Genomic DNA, 24406 nt, shown 5'->3' on the forward strand with positions numbered 1-24406 from the left:
GAACAGTTCACAGGGAAATTCTTTGATCTAAGAAGACATTACTCCCACATGAACCGTTTATTTTTTCAAAAGCTTCAATAGCTTGGCTTAGTAACTGACCTTGTTAGAATGACTTTTTCTTCATCAGAGCTGGGGGTGCAAAGAAGTGACAAAATGGTGTTAAACATACAGAAATCACTGAGCTAGAAAACATTGCTTAGTGGATTAGTGGACAGAGCCAAACCTGATACAGTTTCATGTGCCGTAATCAATACTATTCATATGTTTTACAGTATGTATACACATACTATACTCTGTATATGTGTGTACAAAACACGAAACAAACTTTCATTATTGCAACATGCATGCAATGGACAAAAATGATATATGCATGATCCATGCATATAGCTGCACACAGCTATAAAACTGATATACTTTTGCACATACATGTTTATATAAAGAAACCCTCTTCAGGTGTTATTCAGACAAGTAACAATCTACTCATGTTCAGGAGGTGCAAGGATGACATTGCTAATTCTACAGCCCTGCATGATTCTCTTTCCGTGTGTGTGTGTGTGTGTGTGTGTGTGTGTGTGTGTGTGTGTGCGCGCACACACACACACACACATGTATTTGAGCCTAAGTCAGGATTGACTCCTTGCAGTTGCCTGGATAAGTCCCTGCAGTTTTCTTGGAAGAGTTCAGAAGTGACTTGCGAATGCCATTGAAATGTTTAGAATACAACCATTTGTGGTTATTGCTTTTGATGGTGATCAGTTGTATATAGGATAATGCTGCAATACAGATGGTTAGTCTGTACATTTGGACAATAACACCAATCCCTTGCTCAAGCAGGAAACTCTATTGCATCATGATTGACTCTGATGACATAGTGGCATGGCAATGGAACTAGTAGTAGTGCAGGTATGTGTGGAGGCCTGCACTAATAATAGTGCAGGGCAGGCATGTGTAATCAACTTCACTTCTTACAAATTGGACAGTTAATGCTCCTTTTTTTCCCCTCTGAGTTTGTTATCTTTGCAATTGTACTTTTGTGCTTTTTGTCTTTTTTAAAAACGTCATAACAATTGTAAATTCGCCACTGTTGTTGGGCAAGAGAGTTGGACAGTATATTTTTATTATGGTTGGTCATATATTTGATAAGTACAGTGTTGCTCTGGGATGAAAGGCATGATTCATTGTCAGTATTTTTCTAGGTTTCATATCCAGGACTTTTAATTATGCTTGAGTACAGTCCATAATTCCACCTATGTATCTAATGACTGGAAGGCCCATATGTTAATTGCATTGATTGTATTTCCACCAGTGAATTTGGACTTTTAAGATCTTTTTCACACAATGTATTCATTTCTAATCTTCTTGTTGACTTCAGTGTGCTTGATGTTGTAAACGTGAAGAATGCCCACGTATTTGTAGTTATCTTCTTCATTCAGACCCTTGATGTTATTGCTATAGGGCATTTTTATTCCTTTAGTTTTCACTATTTTCACTATTTTCCCCTTGTTGATGGTGAGGGTAGAATATTTGTCAAATCCAAATTTCATTTCCCTATCTTGATTGTATAGTACAGTGTTGAGCAGTGATTCTATTTCAGTTGATTTTTTCCCTGTACATCATCAGATCATTCATGTAAAGGAAGCTTGACTTGTTCAGTATTGATGTTGGAGGAATAATAAAGGAAGCTTGACTTGTTCAGTATTGATGTTGGAGGAATAATACAATACAATACAATACAATACAATACAATACAATACAATACAATACAATACAATACAATACCAGAGTTGGAAGGGACCTTGGAGGTCTTCTAGTCCAACCCCTGCCTAGGCAGGAAACCCTATACCATTTCAGACAAATGGCTATCCAACATCTTCTTAAAGACTTTCAATGTTGGGGCATTCACAACTTCTGGAGGCAAGCTGTTCCACGGATTAATTGTTCTAACTGTCAGGAGAATAGTTTGACTCCCTCTTCTTTGTGGCAACCCCTGAGATATTAGAACACTGCTATCATGTCTCTCCTAATCCTTCTTTTCATTAAACTAGACATACCCAGTTCCTGCAACCATTCCTCATATGTTTTAGCCTCCAGTCCCCTAATCATCTTTGTTGCTCTTCTCTGCACTCTGTCTAGAATCTCCACATCTTTTTTACATCGTCAATGCAATGGTAACAGTGGTTGTGAAAAATTAATCTACTGAGATTAACCTCTCCCAATCTATCACCATAGATCAGCAATTGTGACTTCCATTGTGCTGTTGATCTTTGCACAAAGTTTCTGTTGTTTCTACACAGCTTCTGATCCATCTCAGTATCATTTTCATGCTACAATTTTTATTTGGATGTTGCTTTGTACATCACTGTGGTTGGTGTTTAAAACATTTGAAAGCCTGTGTTGTCATAAATAAATGAAAGGCATTAAGACAAACCAAAGAATGAGATATCTAGACCCAGGATTCCAGGAATCAAGAATGAGTAGACAAATGGGGGGTGGGGTGGGGGGGTGGAGTTCAATGTATATACAGGAAATATTTGCTTCTTCTTATAACAGAAACCACAAAGTTGTTTTTTTTCTTAGTTATACTATTGCCTTTGCCCAGGTTTGCCTGGTGCACCAATTGCGGCCCTACTTGGACCGGGAGGCACTCCAAACTGTCACTCATGCCCTAGTCACCTCAAGGCTGGATTACTGCAACACACTCTACATGGGGCTACCCTTGAAAAGCGTTCGGAGACTGCAACTAGTCCAGAATGCAGCCGCGTGAGCGATATTGGGTGTACCTAGGTACACCCATGTTACACCTATCCTCTGCGAGTTGCACTGGCTACCCATTGGTCTCCGGACGCAATTCAAGGTGTTGGTTATTACCTTTAAAGCCCTACATGGCTTAGGACCAGCATACCTGCGAGACCGCCTACTGTCACACTCCTCCCAGCGGCTGGTAAGATCCCACAGGGTTGGCCTCCTTCAGATGCCGTCAGCCAGACAATGTCGGCTGGCGGCTCCCCGGAGGAGAGCCTTCTCTGTGGCTGCCCTGACCCTTTGGAACAAACTACCCCCCAGAAATCCGGACCCTACCCACTCTCATGGCCTTCAGAAAAGCTGTCAAGACCTGGCTTTTCCGGCAGGCCTGGGGCTGTTGACCTCATTGTTGAGGTCCAGCCCCAATTGAAATGAATGTATTTGTGTCGTTTTAACTTGTCTTATTTTATTTTTACTTTCTTTTATTTTCTTTCTCTTCCCTTCTGTAAGCCGCCCGGAGTCCTTTGGGATTGGGCAGCCTATAAATAAAATTAAACTTACAAACCTTTTCAGGTTCATTGGTTGCCCATATTAACTAGCAGTGTCTTTCCTACTATTTCAAATGGACGTATCTTTCAGTACTCTATGATGCTTCTGTGACTGAATTGGGATGATTGGTATGCAACAAAAGTTTTCACTGAGGCAAGAATGGAAAAAGAAGAGAAATGTGTGGTCTCCTGTCTATCTATAATAGGGCAGGGCTGAGCAACTGTTTCTCACTCTTTCTCAGCTGTAACATCTTAATACTCAAAAAAGCAGTCTTTTAAGGTCATGTACTGTTACTGTCCATGGGTTTAGTAGATTGCAACTTCTTTTAAGGCCAGCTAATGGACCAACCGCTTTGGGTACTTTGTGCTAATGCTTTGCCCCACTTTGGAATCTTCTCTGCACCTGATAACACTCACAATGTCAATTATTTTAGAAAATGATTTGTTTTCTTATTCTATTCTGTGTATTAAAATAACAGAAAAGTTTATCTTTTTCTTTGCATTTCTGTGTCTACACATACTTTATAGGCAATCTGTTTTCCAATTAGCAGGAGCTTCTGTCTCATTCTACTTTTGGCTCCAAGATTCAAGCTATCCTGAAGAGATTAGCGTCCTGTTGAATTTGTAGCTTCAATAGATGGTTTAAAACTTAGTTGTCTCCTACCACTATCATTCAGCTGCCTAGAAACGTATAGTGTTGGTCACAATTATTTGGGAAAGCCTGGTTTTAAATTACTTATGAACTTAAATTTCCACTTTTACTAATTTTTTTTTTGGGGGGGGATGAGGTAGTTATAATTAATGCAACAGAGCAGTGGTTTCCAAACTTGGCAACTTTAAGACTTGTGGACTTCAACTCCCAGAATTCTCCAGCCAGCAGAGCTAGCTGGAGAATTCTGGGAGTTGAAGTCCACAAGTCTTAAAGTTGCCAAGTATGGGAACCACTTCAACAGAGAAATGACAGCAAAGGATGTCAATGTTTTTGTTTCACTGAGCTGAGACTGACCATTCTCCATGTAGTTTTCAATCATAACAACTTCTTAATATTTTTCTTCACAAATCACCTGATTGCACACCGACACTTACTGTATGCTGAAATATAGACAAAGGAGAAGTTCAGTTGCAATTTATTTTATAATAGGATATTTTTCCAGTCAGAAATAGGTCTTTGTATTCTATCATTGGTGGGGCGGGGAGGGAGAAGAGATTATCACTGATTGTTCAGGATGTTGTACATTCTCTGCATTTTGAGATTGGCAGATGGGAGTATAATTATGTCTGGTTTGAAGCTGTTATATGTGGGATCGGGGTGAAATGTTGCTGAAGCAGAAGAACCCTTAGAAGAAATTAATTTATTATGAGAAAATGCATGCTATGGTAGATAGATTCCAAATTTTTATCCTTTTTCCAAGGAGTAGTAGCTGATGCACTTTCCTCACCAGACCTCTGTAAAATATTTCTGTTAGATCTGTTTATAAATTGTTGACAGGGAAACATGCTGGATTCTACAACTCTTGAAGATAAAGGTGTCTCTTCCTGGGATTCTACTGTGATAGAGCACATGCTTTGCAACATTTTTCCTTCAAATCTAAAGCATTTCATAGCCCTAAAATTATAGCTTTGTTTTTTTAATTAAACTTTAAAAACATATTATTTATAGTTTTTATATTCATGACTTCAACATATTAATCACAGTACTTCCATCCTGATTTAGCCAACATTCTTAAACAAATGTATATGTTTGTATTTGTCATTTTAGTAATTGCTGATGGATCATTAGAGAAAACCAGTGATGACATTGGGAGTGAAGAGGATTTATATGAAGAATTCCGAAGTTCAAGTCATCGTTATGGCCACCCAGGTGGTGGAGGAGAACAACTTGCTATTAATGAGGTACTGCAGCTTTTAGTAATTAAGGCAAATAAAACACATTTAATGTTAAGTGCATTTTTCTAAAAACACACTTATCTCTTCTCATGGCAGGACTTAAAATTGCAGCTTAAAAGTATAGACCAATATCCTTATGAAATTGAAAGCAGATTTAAACATCCATATCATTAACACTTCAAAAATAAAATACTTAGTAACAATGCTTAAAACACTTCCCGGGAGAGAAGCGTTCCACATTGCTAAAGCAATAAATGTCTAAACCTGCAAGTGGGCACATGTCAACAATTATAAAGCAGTCCTTTAAATAATGAAGTATCATCCATTTAGATCAACAAGTTAAATTCAAAGGAGTCAAGGGCCACATTTAGCTTTCTTATATTCTGAAGAACTGCAGGAACGTCTCTCATGATTGGTAGAAGTAACATGAACAATTTTTGATTTGATCTGTTTTTAACTTTTCGGAGGGTTGGAGTGAAAGACCCCTAGGAGACAAATTGCTGCCATGTAAAGTAGGCAACAGATAACTTTTCAAAAAAGGACATTTTGTGTTCTATCTGACTCATCTTTCTGGCAGGAGTTTGAAAAGAAAGTCTCAGCTTATGACCTTATTTCTGGATTGGTGAGTGGAGGAAAGTCCGTTTTTAAGATAATATGAATCAATTGGTAAACTTAGCATTTTTCTGATCTAAAATGATTGTTTCATGATCATGATCATCATCTCCAATTAATGGCCTGTTTTGAATTAACTTACTAGTCTATAGTGAGTTTGATGCAATCCAGTAGATGTGTGGTAGAGAGTTCTAAACACTTTGATATTTTCTGATGCAAGATTTATTTCAAAAAAGGTGCTAAGGTGTTAGCTATCCCTTAGAATGAATCTAAGTTGTACATTCAGAAAATGACCGGGGAATCTTATACACAGCTGATGCATTAAGTCATTCTTGCTTCATATAAAAGAAAAATAGAAATTCTTGTAATATTGCCTAGAGATTTTATGAGCGCAAGCTATATTTCTCTGATTTTCTGAGCATTTGTAAATATGAGATTTATGAGTCCTGCAAGTTGTGAAATTTTTTTTGAACAAGCCATAGTGACCTAGTTTACATTTAGTCCTAACATGATCCATGGTTTATAAAACACAGTGGCTGAATGCATATATTGTGCTAAAGCCAAAAACCCAGAGGCCTTGGCTTGGTTTCCAATAGTGGCTAAAACATGCCATCTAATTCTATTTGATAGAATTCATCGAAGAAAGAATTCTGACATTGTCCTAGCAGTGAGGGATCTGTCAGTAAGGAAGGTAAGGTGCAATTCTGCACCTGGTGTTCATGAAAATGCCTTTTTTTGCCTCCCAGGTCACTTTGAGTAGGTGGGGCCAGCATACCTTCTGGCCTATCTTTTTGAAATCAAATTTTTGCATTGCTAGTTCTTGTGAGGCAATTGTATCAGGCATACGGTGGTTGTTTTTTCATGAACATTTTGAAATATTGACAGCCTTCAGTAGTTCTGGGAAATTGATTTATAGCCCGTAGCCTATCATTTTGTCTTTCTGAGCATCTTGGAAATTTTTTTTTTTTTTTTAAAGTGACACAATGGGAAATTATTTCTTTCTTCCATTCATTCAAAAACCTTTGGTATACAAAGACAGTGCTTGCCTTCTGCATAAACTTACCAAGGCAGCTGTACTGTGAAAACCTAGTCTGTGCTGAGCAGTTGGTGTATTGAAAGTATGCTGTGAAACTATATATAATCACTCAGACAAATGCAGTTATTTTAAGATCAAAAATTAGTTTGTAACAAAGGATTTTCTACAAATAAAACCTTAACTGCTGCTCTACTTCTAATGAAGGGTGTTTATTACTTTGAAGAACTAGCAGGATCAATGTGTTTTGCTTTTTAATAATCATGTAGATTGTCCAGTGATGAGGTTAGTTTCTACAAACACATCTCCCAGGTTGACAATAAGCATGTTGACTTCACAGAAGAATCTCATTTGCTGTCTGGTTACGTATATATCTCATAATATATCAATTTTTAAAAAACTTACAGAGTTGCATAGGTAAAATAATTTTTAGTACAAGATTATACAAATCAAGATAAAGTAAAATAGGACGTATGTTCTAGAGAACCTACTAAATTGTTAAAGAAATATAGACACACACAGGCAAACAAACAGACAGCTTTGACTCTAGTTGGGTTTGTTTTTTGTTTTGGCTTTTTGCTCATGACAGATGAGAGAGTTTGGCCCAAGGTCATCCAGCTAATTTTGTGCCTAAGGTGGGACTAGATCTTAGTCTTCTGGTTTCTAGCCTGATGCTTTAACCACTACACCATATTGGTTCTCCAAATAAATAATATCAAAATATTAAGCTAAGCTACTAAAATAATATTTGCGTTGTTATAGATAATACCATATTTCGGAGTATAAGACGCACCGGAGTATAAGACACAGCAAGTTTTTGAAGAAGCAAATTATAAAAAAAGTAGGTAGGTAGATAGAGGGATAGAGAGGGAGAGAAAGAGAGAGAAATACAGTAGGTAGGTAAGGAGAGAGAGAGAGAGAGAGAGAGAGTAGTTAGATAAGTAGGTAGGTAGATAAAGGGATAGAAAGAGAGAGAGAAATAGAGAGAGATAGAGAGAGAAATACAGTAGGTAGGTAGGTAGCGAGAGAGTGTGTAGGTAGGTAGGTAGGTAGAGGGAGAGAAATAGAAAGAGAGAGAGAGAAGTACAGTAGACAGGGGGAAAGAGAGAGAGCAGGTAGGTTGGTAGGTAGTGGGATAGAGAGAGAGAAATAGAGAGAGAGGGAGAGAGGGAGAGAAATACAGTAGATAGGTACGGAGAGAGAGAGAGTAGGTAGGTAGGTAGGGAGATGTTTCCAGGTGTATTTATCTATGTGCTGTAGAAGGAAATAGCTCACAATCTGCAGCATCTAGGACTTCGTTTTTGCTGGCACAGCACTTGATCAATGTAATTCTCATCAATCAGTTAAAGAGCTTTCCAAAACGGAAAAAAAAAGTTTTTGCACTCTGCAAATCTCTCAAAAATGCCCCTCACCAAAGCATGAATAGCTTTGCGGGGGGGGGGGGGGGGCTTGCAGAGTGCTCCTGGGGGATGGGGGGAATAAAAACAAGCAAAAAATGGCCCGTTTTTCACAAAAATGTGCCCGTTTTTTGTCAAAAAAAAATACATGCATAGCCTTATGGAGGCTTACAGAGTGCTGCTGGGGGAGGGGACAGTTCATTTTTTGCTCATTTCTGCCCTCCCCAGCCCCCAGGAGCTCTCTAAAAGCATCCATAAGAGTATGCATGGCATGGGGCGGGGTTTCGGGAGGCAAAAAATACTGTATTCGATGTATAAGACACGCCCAGATTTTCAGCCTCCTTTTTGAGGAAAAAAGATAGTCTTATACTCTGAAAAATACAGTATATAAAAAACCACACTATTAACAATGAACAGGGGTGTCAAACTCACAGCCCGCGGACTAGATGCATCACGTGCTGGCTCTGCCCCCTCCTGGTTTAGCAAAGGGGGGGGGAAATCCTGATATGTCATGTGATGCTGCCATGACGACATGAGTTTGAAAGCCCTGGATTAGAATAAAAGCATTGTATTCAGAAACATCACACAATTAATTTAGAAATCATATATCATTGCCAAAATAAATGTTGATTCGTGACATTTCACTTCAAAATAATCATTTTTCTTTTGCTTGCAAAATCCTCATCATTTTTGACACAAAGGTCTCTTAATTCAATTGAACTTTTAGCAAACTTAATCAAATGTTTCCAAGCTTGAGAAAAATGACATATTTTTAAATACCTTGTATATTGTCTAATGTACTCATGAATTATTCCTATTAAATGGTTTCTACCATACTAATATGAAATATCAAATGTCTAAAATTTTCAATACTGGCTTCCTTCCATTTCTTGACTACAGTGCTGCAGTAGAATTTATCTGATATCGTATTTATTTATTTATTCTTCCAAAGATAATGAAAGACATAATTCTGGTATTGCTGAGAGAGAGAGAGTAAACAAATCTTATTTATTTCTCTGCAGTCTGATTTTCACCATTGGACCTGATGATTTTATATTTTAAAAATTGTATAGACTGCGTTGTTTTGCTCCTCATTATGCATTATTAAGGAATAATAATTTTAACAGAGGCTCAAAGCAGTTTACAACATTAAAACCACAATAAAACAATAAATATCCCTTTTCCTTCCAATGGTCACAGAACAACTTTGACAGGTCATCTAAATAATTAACAGGTGAGTACTGTCTATTTTCACCTTGGAACTACTTCTATATTCACCACTCAGTTACCAGCAGCACATGATAAGCTTATCATTCAAGTCTTGGTATTTTATAAAAAAAATCTTCAATATGAAGATGAAAGTAAGAAAGAGAAACATTTGACCTGACACTTCAGCTTTCGTCCATCTTCTTCCCATTTTCCTGGCTAATTTCTCCATGTTGAGATAATGAGTCAACCCATCTATCACAGAGCTATATACTAAAAGTATATTGCATGTAGAGCATGGTTATATCAGGCATGGACTAATACCTTCAATTCAAAATGGAATTGATTCAGCGACCAACCTTAGATTGCACTTTGCAGTGGAGTCTGAAGAAGTATTGGCCTATTTACAATGCAGTATGGCATATTTTATTTTTATCCTATATTGTAAATAAAATAATGTTTAAATTGAATTGTGTCTTTATGTCCTAAAAATGAAATCCAGGGCTTTAGTGATTATGAATATCTTTTTACTTTCATGGTACAATGAACTTTATAGTTGTATTTTTTTAAATTAGGAAATGGTTCAAGTATACTATCCCAATCTTTGCTATTGTGGTATTTTTTTAACCCTTGCAACACCACACCAACATTGGCATTGTACCTTAGACCTTGGTGTGACAAATCTGGAAAGTCTGTTGTCCCTTCACTTCTATTCTACTCTTCCCCACCTGAAGAGCAAAACTAAATGAGAGACTGAACACTCTCAGCAGCCTGCCAACAAGAGCATCTCAAAACTTGCTATTTGCTCTTAAATCCACCATAAATAATTTCAAATGTCATGTAATTTCAGCTTACTTTTTCTATCTTTATTACTGCAATTTTCAACTCTTCAGGTTTTTCTTTCTTTTTTAAGCTGTCATGGGTCTAGATGCCTAAAATGAAATAAATTCACCCCTGTACGGTATAGGTTGAGTGGTATTTAAATATAATCTAAATAGACTTGAGGTTATTATCCATCCTATTATTGTTATTGAAAGGACAAATATGAATTTTGAATAAAATTAATATAATAAACTAATATTTATTCTATTAAAGTAAAAAAAAACCTGCTTGAAAGGTTTGGAGGCCAATGGCCAGGGGTGGGGTGGTAGATCTCTAATACCAAAGGTTTTGTATCCCCTTTTTCTGTTAACATACTGTACTCAGTAGTGGGATTCAACTGGCACCACTTCTGCCGAACGAGTTGTTAAATTGCTGGCTGGCCCTACCCTGCCTCGCCCTTATTGGCCTCACATGCCTTGGCTGGTGTCTTAGCAGGGATCCTCAAACTATGGCCTGCAGAAGCCATAGAATTAATCTGGCCCTTGTGGCACCATGAGGCTAGCCACGCCCACCTAGCCATGCCCACAGAACCTGTTATTAAATTATTTGAATCCCACCACTGCTTTTGGATGTCAGTGACAATGCAACACATTTCAGAAAAGTAATTATTTGGAGTCTGATTTATACCCAGTGACCTTTCTATCACATTGTCAACTTTCAAATATTTCTTTTCTGACATGGTAACACTTGCTGTCTCATTTAAGATTGATTTCTCACCAATGACTCCTTTTATGAAGAGGTGGGAAGTCTCTCTGAATTTTCTCACCTTTTATTAAAACAGAAAGTGAACCCATCCTAGTGTGAACCTTGTAGCATGATCTTATGATTATTTACTAAAAGAAAGAGTTGCTGAAGGTCAGTGGGTTTTACTTTTACTGACAATGAAATATCTTTCAAAAACCTGTATATCTTAAACAAATTTTACTTGAAGATGGACCACGCCCCATATGACAAAGAAGGTTTTCAGCTCTGCATCACAAATTGTATTTGTCGATATAAACAGGCATGTGTTTAGCATTTAAAAATGTATAGAAACAGGTGTCCATTTAAAAAAAAATTAAGGATGCACATTAGTTTTCAGAACTAATTCAGAGCTTAATTTCATCAAGCTTTGAGAAATACTAGGTGGGGTCCCATGGTAATCTCAGATTAATGAGAGTACAGGAGGATTGGCCACTTCTCAGAAATGATACTGGAAGTACATGGCAATAAGAACAGGAAACTGTTGTGTTTGCAGAGGGAACTTTTAACTTAGCTATGAGTTAAAAGGAAAATGTATACCACCAAGTAGTTTATAATAAAGGGAAAAGGGAAAAAATCTTGAAGCATAAAAGGAAATATAGGCTTTCAAGGAAAGCTAAAAGTATAAAATGATGATTTCCCCTGCATCAGTAGTAAAAAAAAGAGGAAAGGCTGGGGTCCTGCTAAGAGTACATGATATGATAATAATAATAATAATAATAATAATAATAATAATAATAATAATAATAATAATAATAATAATAATAAAACTCCGCCATTGCCAGTCCCAAGCCCGGATGAGAAAGGAGGAAGGTTGGGATCAGGTTGGCATCTGGTCCCGTAAAAAAAACCCCGCCAACCCATACAATATGGTGAAAAAAACAAATAAGAATTCCATACTGCATCGGTCGTCGCGCGGGTTAACAAGGGCCGCGGCGGATGTTGGGGTCCCTGGACATCCGTCGACAAGTGGGCTACAAGTGGACCAGCCAACAAAACGACAAAAATATAGTGCAGATGAAAACCGTGCCATAATGGCCTGTTACTACAACTCAGAGCCAGAAAAAAGAGGCTATTTAAAGCGAATGTATGAATTATGGAAACAACAATATCCAGATTCAAATGTTAGTGAACAACGACTAGCAGATCAAAGGCGATTTATTATACGGAATAAAGTGTTTAGTGAAGTTGAACATGAGGAAATTCAGGCAAATTGCAAAACCCAAAAAACAATATCACAAGCGGAAATAACTGATATTCAAGACACAACTAAAGACATTATAGTAGAACTCCCAGAAGAAGCTCTTGGGGAGGAAATAATATCACCACCACTAGAACCAGTTATCACTGAACCAACTGATGAACTAACTCAAAAACAAAAAGAATTGAAGGATAAGATCATGGAGCATTTTCTGCTTAATGAGGAAAGGCAACGTTTACCATCACTAAAAACTGTGCCAAAGAAAATTTTGGCCCCTATCATGAAAATGGTTAATGCAGTGTTTTCAACAATTGAACCAGGATCCATCTTGGAAACAAACCAGTTAATGTACAGCGCAGCTGTAATAGTCACTAATGAACTAGGCATTAAAATTAAAGTACCTAGTCATACAACAGAAAAAGCATCAAAGCCAAAGTGGAAAATCCGTTTAGAACAAAAAATAAAAAAATTAAGGGCAGATGCTAGTAACTTAAAGAACATGCATGAGCAACGGCTTAAAAACAACAAAATCATAGATCGGCTAATCAGGAGATATAGATTGGATACAAGAAACATCAATGAAGCTGTAGAGATTGTAAAACAGCAGATAACAGCAACAGCTAGAAAAATTGAAAGATATGAGGCACGAATCATCCAATATAAACAAAATCAGCAATTTCGATCAGACCAACGGCGTTTTTATCAAAGTCTTAATGTAAATGGTGACACCAAAAGTGAAAAACCAGAAAAACAGGCCACAGTTGAATTCTGGAAAGAATTGTGGGAAAATGCAAAGGACTACAACAAGGAAGCAAAGTGGATACATGACTTTGAGAAAAGCATTGGCAACAAACAAATGCAAGTATTAGAAATAACAACTGAGATGGTCAAAAATCGAGTAAAAAAGGTAAAGAATTGGACATCACCTGGAAAGGACCAATTACATGGTTTCTGGCTCAAATATCTGACCAGTTTACATGCAATATTGGCCAGGCAACTGAATGAAATTTTACAAAAGGGCCAAATTGATGAATGGTTGACAACTGGAAAAACATACTTGATTCAGAAAGATCCAACTAAAGGAACAACACCTGAAAACTATAGACCAATAACATGCTTACCAACAACCTTCAAATTACTCACAGGCATTATTGCAGATAACATGATGGATTATTTGGAAACAAACAACATCTTGCCAGTAGAGCAAAAAGGCAACAAAAGAAGGAGCAGGGGCACAAAAGATCAGCTTCTAATTGATAAAATGATATTAGAAAATTGTAAGAACAGAAAAACGAACTTGAATATGGTCTGGATTGATTACAAAAAGGCATTTGACTCACTGCCACATAGTTGGATCATAAAATGCTTAGAAACAACTGGCATTAGCAAAAATATTACATCCTTTACTGAAAAGGCAATGAAACAATGGAGAACTGAGTTGGCAGTAGGGAATGAGAGCTACGGAATGGTTAATATCAAGTGAGGAATTTTCCAGGGTGATTCACTTTCACCTCTTCTCTTCATCATCGCAATGATCCCACTATCAGTAATCTTAAAAAAAATGAAATTAGGCTACCAAACAGCCAAAAAAGCTGAAAAAATTTCGCATTTACTATATATGGATGATTTGAAACTCTATGGAAAGTCAGAAATAGAAATCCAATCATTGACAAATACAGTCCGAGTATTCAGCACCGATATTTCAATGCAGTTTGGCATGGAAAAATGCGCCACTGTATCCATAAAAAGGGGCAAAATCACTGCATCTGAGGGAATTGAAATGCCCAATGGCCAACTAATTAAATGCAAAGAAAATGAAGCCTACAAATACTTAGGCATTCTGCAGTTGGATAACATCAAGCATGGAGAAGTAAAAACTATTGTCAGACGAGAGTACACCAACAGAGTTAGGAAAATTTTGAAATCTAAATTGAATGGTGGAAATACAATCAAGGCCATAAATACCTGGGCAATACCAGTTATAAGATACACAGCTGGCATAGTTAACTGGACACAAGCTGATTTGGACCTTTTGGATCGAAAAACCAGGAAACTAATGACAATGCACTACAGTTTACATCCACGTGGTGATACTGATAGACTGTACCTGCCACGAAAATCAGGTGGCAGAGGATTATTACAAGTGAAGCAAACAGTTGAAGAAGAAAAACATGCACTGGCTGATTATTTAAAAGAAAGTCAAGAACATCTATTAATCGAAGTAAAGAACAAAAATCTACTGAAGGCCCAACAGACAAAACAAGAATACAGAAAAGATGTGATAAAATCAAGAATGGAGAGTTGGCAGAACAAAGCACTACATGGTCAATTTCTGGAAAAAATAAAAGATAAAGTGGACAGGGAACAAACTTGGTTATGGTTAAAAACAGGTACATTAAAGAAAGAAACAGAGTCACTAATCCTGGCTGCGCAAGAACAAGCTATCCGCACAAATGCCATTAAGGCCAAAATCGAAAAATCCTCTGATGATGCCAAATGCAGACTTTGCAAAGAAGCTGACGAAACTATTGATCACATACTCAGCTGCTGTAAAAAAATCGCGCAGACTGATTATAAATTGCGGCACAATTCAGTAGCACAAATGATCCATTGGAATTTGTGCAAAAATTATAATATTAAAACAGCAACAAACTGGTGGGAACATCAGCCTGAAAGAGTCACAGAAAATCAGATGGTCAAGATCTTGTGGGATTTCCGTATACAAACCGACAAAATACTGGCGCATAATACACCAGACATCACACTGGTTGAGAAAAATAGGGTCACAATCATAGACATCGCAATACCAGGTGATAGCAGGGTCGCCGAGAAGGAACATGAAAAAATCGCAAGATACCAGGACTTAAAAATCGAAATTCAACGACTATGGCACAAACCAGCAGTGGTAATTCCAGTGGTAATTGGCACACTGGGTGCTATTCCAAAAGCACTGGAATTACATTTAAAACAGTTAAAAATTGACAAAATCACCATCAGTCAAATGCAAAAAGCCGCACTGCTTGGATCTGCACGCATATTGCGAAAATACGTTACGACGTCCTAGGCCCCTGGGTGGGGCCCGACTAGTAACCAATGCCAAATCCGGCGAAACAACTGGCCGCTGTGATACAATTGTATAATAATAATAGGAGATTGGCAGAAGATATAATTCTTGAATTCCTACATTGCCTTTTCTTCCCCAAAAGGAACTTTTTTCAAAACAACTTTTGCTTAAATCAATTTAAGCAAAACAATTGTCAAAAGAGGGAGTGGCAATTAGAGCACCTACTGCAGCTTGCATGAATGAGTTTGTCTTCAAAACTAAAGTAATTATATTTGAGAAACTTGAGGAAGCCTGCAGACGTCATCTTGGAAATCCTTTGTCTGATCTTTGAAGAATCATGAGATGGATGTAATGACAAAGGAAAGTAGAAGTGAAAAGATTGTTTCTGTGCAACCTGAATAACTGCCAATTAATTAGTTTTGCAAACTTTTGGGACAGATTAAACAGTCAGTTTGTGAAAGCAGTGCATAGTATCCATTTCTCAAGAACAAGACATTCCAAATGAATTTGAATTCTTTTCTTGACAGAGTGATTGGTTTAATAAACTATAAAAATGCTGTGGACATAGTGTACACTGATTTTTTTAAGCACTTGATAAAACTCCCATGAGATTCTAGTAGAACAAATTGGGAAATATTTTATCATAAATCAGAAGAACTGTTTAAACAATTACACCAAGTAAGTATATGCCAATAACTCCATGAAAAGCTGAAAGTGTGTAATGTTTCAGTTCTGGGTTGTGTTCTAATGCCCCATACTGTTCAATAAATGTCTTGGATTAAAGATGGAAAAAATAGCAAATTTGTTGATGACACAAGGTTAGAAAATTAGTAACTTCTTTAGGTAATGGTATGATTCATAATTATCTTGATAAGCTGAGTTGAATTCCAACAGGAACAAATGCAAAATACAATGTGATGCAGTTTTTAAAAAAGAAATGCAATTCTATGCTGCTTCAGCAAAAATATAATATCAGGTAAGATAGCAATTTTCCCTCTCTACAATGTGCATCTAGCGCACTGCATTTTAGGAAGAATATTGGTGAACTAGAGTGTGTCCAGAAAAGAATCAAGATACTAAGAAGCCTAGAAGGAAAGATAATGAGGAATAATTGGAAGCTTTGGGTATATATTGCCTACGGAAGATAATTTTGCTTGACTGGCATAACTTATACTTTTTTACTTGATACCCATGCATTTTGTAAATGAGGGGCTATTTCCATGTGTTAGCAGGACAAAATTGTAGAAACTCCAAAAAAATTAAAAAGAATTAAGTGAAAAATATTATAAACATATATCATTGCTGTTTCTACTTGGATGCATTGTTAATCATACCTACACAACTATTGTACTTTGTAATTGTTCTAAAAAAAGATACAATAATGTCATATTAGGGAAATCTTTTAAAAAATATTTGCTGGTAGAAAAATATAGTATATATTAGAAAGGACCTTTTCCAAACTATTGACATGCCAACCATTACTATACTTCATTCCTTGGCTAAAGGAAATAAGGATTAGTTTCTTATAAACTGAATAGACAGAATAACACATTTTGCCTTATCTTGGTCTCCAGAAGAGTTAAAGATTTGTTGGTGTCATTTTTTTAAATGCTTCATATGAGAGAAAGATAAGATTCTTTCCACACCAGCATTTTATAGTGTCTTCTAGAGTTATTAAATCATGATGGCCAAACCACAATAAGGTGGAAAGGCTTTAAATCACTTCAACAGTGGCTTGGTGATGCTATGAAGATGTTGTACTGTAAATCACAAATAAGGAACGTACCTAAATGTTTGTGGGTTGGTGGATGCTTTTGGCAAAGGAGGAACCAGTCCTCCAATTTAATTGGTAGTGGCAAGATGTCAACCTTTTTCTTATAATTCCAAAGCAAGACTGATGTTTGAATTGAATATTCTTAAATTCTGGACTCATGATTTTACTTTTTATTCTTTAAAAAGTATGAAAACACATACATGTGCTCACAGCTGTGTTCAAGAGAGTAAACTGTGAGAGGGAACATGTAAGTAAAATTTTAATATACATGATTATGATCTGTTTCATCTGTGAATAGTATATTACAAACTACATTACAATAAAACAAATGCTACTTGCAAGTTGGCAAGTAACACAGGAAAGTACTAAGGTAAAATATACAGAAGCTTGTGTTAGCATACAACAGTAGCTAAATATCACAGTTCAAATTTGATGCACTTCTGTCTCTATTGTTTTTTCTGAACGATGCAAATATTGTGTTATTATTTGTTATGTATTATTACCTAGATGAAACTATATCATTCTGTAGTACTGAATAGAGTCACCTGAGAGAAACGGTTTTGTTGACCAAAATAAATAAATGTTCCTTGCCAGGATCATTGTGAATGGATAGACCAGGTATATTTATTCTCTCTGAAACTAGCATAACTAATACATTTTTCTTCTGCCATGTTTTTGATGTTATTGTGATTAATTATTTCTCAAAATATTTTAATTGTGCATAAATTCTGAACTTCATCAGGCAATTTCTAAAGAAAATTTGTAAGAAGGAAATATTTTCTGTAAGAAAAAAATATTTCCTGACTACTTACATAAATTATCTTCTAAATTTCACAATCTTCTTTTTAGTAATGTTAAACTCTTGAAGACTATGATCCACTTAATTAGATAGATCTAATTGTAATCAATGGATGAAGTGTAATTCATGGGTATTCATACCATAATTCCATATTATGGTACAGAATGCAGCTGTGTAGACTGTTTTGGAAGCCTTTCAGGTAGCATATGTGACAATGGATGCTAGTTTGCTTCCAGGTACAATTCATGGTATTGGACGTTACTTTTAATATCCTTTCTGGCATTGGTTCAGGGTATCAGAGGAACCATCTCACCCTGAGGGACTTCAGCCATCTCATTCATTCCAGTGGAAAGAGCTACTTCAGATCCTATTGGTCAAAGAATTTTAACTTGCAGGATCCAGGGCAAGGGCATTTTCTGCTGTGGCCCTGCCTTCTGGAATATTTGCCCTTTGGAGGTGAGATCTTCCCATACCCATGGCTTTCTGGAAGAGCCTAAAAACTTGAATTCTGCTGTTGGGCATGGGGCCCCATAGGAGCCTACGTATGTTGGAGGTGGCTGACAGGTTAGAGAAGATTCTCACCTCAAGGCTGCCCATCATATTTGTGTTTTTTTTTACTTATTTCTCTACTCAATTTTTATAATTTTAATTGTTTTTTTTAACATTTAAAAACTTTTTATTATATTGTAAATTGTCTGGAGTTGCTGTATTAGTGAGACAAGTGGTATAGAAATTTAATTAATTCTATGTTAAGGTACCAAAAGGTTTTCATTGTTTTAGCTGCAATATATTTCCAGCTATCTACATAATTTATGTATATTGTGTTTGTGTGTTTGTGTGTGTGTGCGTGTGTGTGTGTGTAGCTATATTGTGAGGATGATTCGTCATATCCATTTCTGCAGCTCTCCTGGAAGCCTCATGCCCATCCTTTCTCTGGTTGCTAAGGATTGCCTGTATCCTAGCTACAGTGCTTAGCAAATAGCTGACAAGCTCTTTGGGAAGCCAGTCTCACTGCTGAGTTTCAGCACACAGAGGCTTCCTGCTACAGGAGCTTCACTCAGCTAATGCAATGAGGCAGCTCTTTTCTGGAAGATAAAATGAAAAGCTGATGATTTGCTGAGATAAAACAAAGATAAGAATTTCTTGAAAAGGGAAGAACACCGTTCCAGCATGTGCATGCATTATGCTTGAAAGTTGATAATAATGATGGTTGCAGGAAATTGATTAAGTTTTGCTTTCTGAAAGCTGCAGAATGACTCCATTGTTTGCACCCCCCCCTTCCTTGGCTTTCTTTCCAGAGACAGTGCTGCTAAGCTGCTAAAATACTGTTTTTCTAGAGCCAGGGCTCTTGTCAGCATGGCGAAGGGATCTAAACAGAGCAGGCACCAATGGAGTGCTCTTCACACATTCCTCCGGTGCAATATGAACCCGGACACTCAACGTGTGGTGGTGTTTGTCATTCTGCTTTTTCTCATCATCATTAACGTGGTGCTCATGTTTCTTCTGGCATTCTTCTGAGAAGCAGGACTGTAGTTGGATATGAGGGTTTCCAAGATTGATCAGCAGGTCAGCTCCTCCTTGTCTGATTCTGGTTTGGCATCTCTTCTGTCATAGCTGTCTATCTGCGCCTGTCTCCGGTTATTCATCAGCATGCTATCTCCCTGCTCACCCTATTCCTGTTGCCTGTCCTTTTGCAAGAAAAATGGACTGCGGCTAGATGGTTAATTGAGTAGGTGCCAATGACTTCTGGATGTATCCCTACATTGCTGAATGCAGAGCTGCTCCCCCTCTTTGGCGAGTCGGCTTTAAAGTGTCCCAATGGCTGGCTCCATCAGATGATGGGTTTCTTAAGGAGCGCCTAATTGATGAACTACACAAGAAAATGGTTCTTTGTCTGCAACTGCTGTGAGAAAATGTCAAACTGCTAAAACCAGGATTGCTTTATAATTGAGACTATCGGGCCTCTGAGAATATATGTGCAGAAATATAAGCAACACCCAATTAGCTGTAATGGATTAATGATGGATCATTAGAGTACACCAGGAATCTGTATTTACAATTGACAACTGCACTGTGGAATGTTTGTTTTCACTGGTGATTATCCCATTCTCTTAATTATTTTAGAGCATATATGTGTAGAAGGATATGGACAAAATGACTGGTGGGAACTTTGGACAGAAAAGTGACCTCCCCCTTTTTTTTTTCACCAGCAAAAAAGTTAGCTGAAATGAGCCTTCTATAATAGGGAAAATTCATTTTTTAAAAATTAATGATATATTTTTTATTGCCATCTTAGTTCCATTCAGAAATTCAGACGACGATATATAAGTGTATAGGATAAAAATGAGGAAGAGGATTTGGACTATATCAGCAAAAACTATTAATTGTTCAATAAATACTTCAAGTTCAAATTAATCCTGCAGTGATGGTAAATGGAAGATTTGAATTCAAGCCTTTGAATAAATTCTTCAACCTTTCAGAACTCAAGAACCTCCTTCTTAGTCACTAAAAAAGACTTTATATCTTCTTGTTTGTTCCCATATTTGCTAATGAAACTGCTGTTTTCTTCTACGAGTTCAGCACTGAGACTAAAAGAACTGAAATCCAGTGCTAAATGCCATTTCCTTTCTGTTCTTCTTCATAATTTCTCTGTCCTAAACAGTGTTAAACTTATGAAATATTTGATGTGGTCAGATTCCTTTTTCTTTTTTTTGCATCCAGAAAAATTGTGTGTGTGTTGAGGTATGAGAACAAGCCAGATAAATTTGAGAAATGAAGGCCTGATCAGTAATTAGGCTTCAGAATGCTTTTTTGGACAGCTTCCATTGATAATCATATCAGTGGTGGGATTAAAACATACTATTGGTTCTGTGGGCGTGCTTGGTAGCATTGCGTGGCTTGGTGGCCATGGAAGGGGAAGAATACTGTAACATCTCCATTCCCTCCCCACTCGAGGGGAAGGTTACTGCAAAATCCCCATTTTTTCCCGATCAGCTGGGACTTGGGAGGCAGAAAAAAGTCAGCGTTGGTATTTACTGGTTCTCTGAACTACTAAAAATTTCTGCTACAGTTTCTCCAGAACTGGTCAGAACTTGCTGAATACCACCTCTGAACCATATTCACTGATTAAGACAAACCAGGCACACTAGCGCTTGAAAATTGTTAAGATCACTATTGCATTTTTCCATAAAATGTTTAATTGAAAATATAACCTTATATCTATCAAGGATAGCTTCTCGAATTATTGATTTATCTGTTTCTTTAAACATTGTGTGAAGATAAAAAAAATTCAAACAATAAAAAACTTGGTTTTTATTTGGCTCAAAGTTTTGTTTTCACCATGCACACTACATAATTTTTGAAAGTGGCTTGGAAACAATGAAATAGAAAGCAAGATGTTACCTCTCAAAATTATAGCCTTTGGTGCATTATTTATTTTCTTGAGCAGCATGTTTGGAAGAGTGGTTTAACAGTTTTAAATATCAACAAATGATAAGCACAGTAAGTGTTAGCATTTAGAAAGAATCAGAATATTTTGCAATAGCCAGATATTACAAACTAATGACTTAATTTATTTTTAAAGGGTGTTCCTTTCGACAACACATTTGTTTTTCTCCCTCTGTATGAAATTAAATGGATTACAATCTGATTCTACTTTAGCAAGTATTATGGTATTAGTTTTGCTAGAGTGTACATGGGAATATGTAAGAATACAATGGCCATATTGTTGTTATTGATTCAACTAAGGATGCATACACAAACAAGTTCCTCCTCTCTGCATTAAGGGCTAAACACCTGAAACTGAATTGGAAGAAGGAAAGCGTTCCGTGTTATTTGCAATTCTGCAGCCATGGTTTGTTGATATAGTACCTCAGTGAGTAAACTTTTTTTGCTCTGGTACAACACCTAGTTCTTGAGCATGCTATAAATATGACTAATTTCTAGAAATAATGTTAGCAATATCTGCAAATAAAAAATGTGATGGTAGAGAAAATAATGGAAGGTAGATGAAATGAAGGATGATAGTTGCCAGATTTAGTTCAATATTCACTAGGGAAGAATCTAAGACAGGGCTGTCAAACCCGCAGCCCGTGGGTCAGATGCCATAATGCTGCAGCCCATGCTGGCCATGCCCATGTCCACACCTGGTTTAGTGAAGGGGAAAAAAGTCCCAATACATCGTGTGACGCTCTAATGACAACGTGAGTTTGACACCCCTGATGGTTCAACAGCATGTCATACAGTTGCAAGAAAAAGTATGTGAACCCCTTGGGATTACATGGAGTTTTGCATGAATTGGTCATAAAATGTGCTGTGAACTTCATCTAAGTCACAATAGACAAACACAGTCTGCTGAAAATAATACTACACAAACATTAGATGTTGCCATGGTTTAATTGCACATAACATGTAAACATTCACAGTGCAGGAATGAAAAAGTATGTGAGCCCCTAGCCTAATGACGTCTCCAAGAGCTAATTGGAGCCAGGAGTGAACCAACCTTGACTCCAATCAGTGTGATGATATTGGATGTGTTGCTGACAGCTGTTCTGCCCTTTAAAAACACACACCTGTTGTGGGTTTACTGGTTTCAAGAAGCACTGTCTGATGTGAACCATGCCTTGCAGAAAAGAGCTCTCAGAAGACCTACGGTCAAGAATTGTTGACTTGCATGAAGCTGGAAAGGGTTACAAAAGTATCTCCAAAAGCCTTGATATTCATGTGTCCACGGTAAGACAGACTGTCTATAAATGGAGAAAGTTTAGCACTCTTGCTACTAGCAGTGGACTTATATACCGCTTCATAGGCCTTTCAGGCCTCTCTAAGCGGTTTACAGAGAGTCAGCATATTGCCCCCAACAATCTGGGTCCTCATTTTACCCACCTCGGAAGGATGGAAGGCTGAGTCAACCCTGAGGTGTGGCCGTCCTGTAAAAATGACTGCAAGAGCACAGTGCAGAATGCTTCATGAGGTAAAAAAGAATCCTAGAGTGTCAGTTAAAGACCTATAGAAATCTCTGGTACATGCTAACATTTTTGTTGACACATCTACAATAAGGAAAACATTAAACAAGAATGGAGTACATGGGAGGACACCACGGAGGAAGCCATTGCTGTCCCCCCCAAAATATTGCAGCACATTTGAAGTTTGCAAAAGAGCACCTGGATGTTCCACAGCACTACTGGCAAAATATACTGTGGACAGATGAAACCAAAATTGAGTTGTTTGGGAAAAACACACAATACTATGTGTGGAGAAAAAAAGGCACAGCACACCAACATCAAAACCTCATCCCCACTGTAAAACATGGCGGAGGGAGCATCATGGTTTGGGGCTGCTTTGCTGCCTCAGGGCCTGGACGGATTGTTGTCATTGATGGGAAAATGAATTCCAGAGTTTATCAAGACATTTTGCAGGAAAACGTACAACCATCTGTCTGCCAACTGAAGCTCCGCAGGGGATGAGTGAGGCAACAGGACAATGACCCAAAGCATACAAGTAAGTCAACACAAAAATGGCTTCAACAGCACAGAATACGCCCTCTGGAGTGGCCCAGTCAGAGTCCTGACCTCAACCCGATTGAGATGCTGTGGCATGACCTTAAGAGAGCGATTCACACCAGACATCCCAAGAATATTGCTACACTGAAACAGTTTTGTGAAGAGGAGTGATCCACAATTACTCCAGATCATTGTGCAGGTCTGATCTGTAACTACAAGAAACGTTTGGTTGAGATTATTGCTGCCAAAGGAGGGTCAACCAGTTATTAAGTCCAAGGGTTCACATACTTTTTCATCCCTGCACTGTGAATGTTTACATGTTATGTGCAATTAAACCATGGCAACATCTAATGTTTGTGTAGTATTATGTTCAGCAGACTGTGTTTTTCTATTGTTGTAACTTAGATGAAGTTCAGAGCACATTTTATGACCAATTCATGCAAAACTCCACGTAATCCCAAGGGGTTCACATACTTTTTCTTGTAACTGTACAATACTTCCAAGGGCAATAAACAGCAGTAGTAATATGCACAAGATTGTTAATCAAGAACTACATTGGTTTTATCTAGTGGTGAACTTCATCAGTACCACTTGGTACAACTTTTACAGTAATGTAGCACTTCAGGCTATAGGTAGGTAGGTACATACCTTTCTAAATGGTACACATAGTAGATCTTGATAATTTCATATCCTTGTAAGATAGATCAATGTTGTTATATCACTGAGAAATTGTTATATGCTTGTGGAAATTTTTATGGTTGTGCTTCAAACTGGGGACTTCACGTCTTCACGTTTTACCGCTCAATCACAATACGGCACCAGATCTAGAATAAATACCCTTCCAGCTTGAAATAGAAAGAACTGTAGTTTTGTTTCTATATTTTTCTGGGTTCCAGCTGTATCACCATTTGGATTGTATGCTAATACATAAACCACCATATCCAAGAGCCATATTGTTTTTTCACCTTCCATGTGATTTGAGGAACCTGACAGGCTTCCTGATCCTGTGACAAATTGCA

The 24406-nt window shown here is 37.3% G+C and overlaps 1 protein-coding gene across 1 annotated transcript in view; it reads left to right on the top strand.

Annotated features, from left to right (window-relative positions):
• LOC116514405 overlaps positions 1 to 24406 on the top strand; it is a 160502-nt gene that overhangs the window by 116623 nt on the left and 19473 nt on the right. The window contains exon 6 of the mRNA XM_032225984.1: positions 5050 to 5183. Coding sequence (XP_032081875.1) covers positions 5050 to 5183 — 134 coding nt within the window. The remainder of the gene's footprint in view (positions 1 to 5049; positions 5184 to 24406) is intronic.

The sequence above is a fragment of the Thamnophis elegans genome, chromosome 10 (assembly GCF_009769535.1).
Source record: "Thamnophis elegans isolate rThaEle1 chromosome 10, rThaEle1.pri, whole genome shotgun sequence".
In the NCBI taxonomy this organism is placed as follows: domain Eukaryota; kingdom Metazoa; phylum Chordata; class Lepidosauria; order Squamata; family Colubridae; genus Thamnophis; species Thamnophis elegans.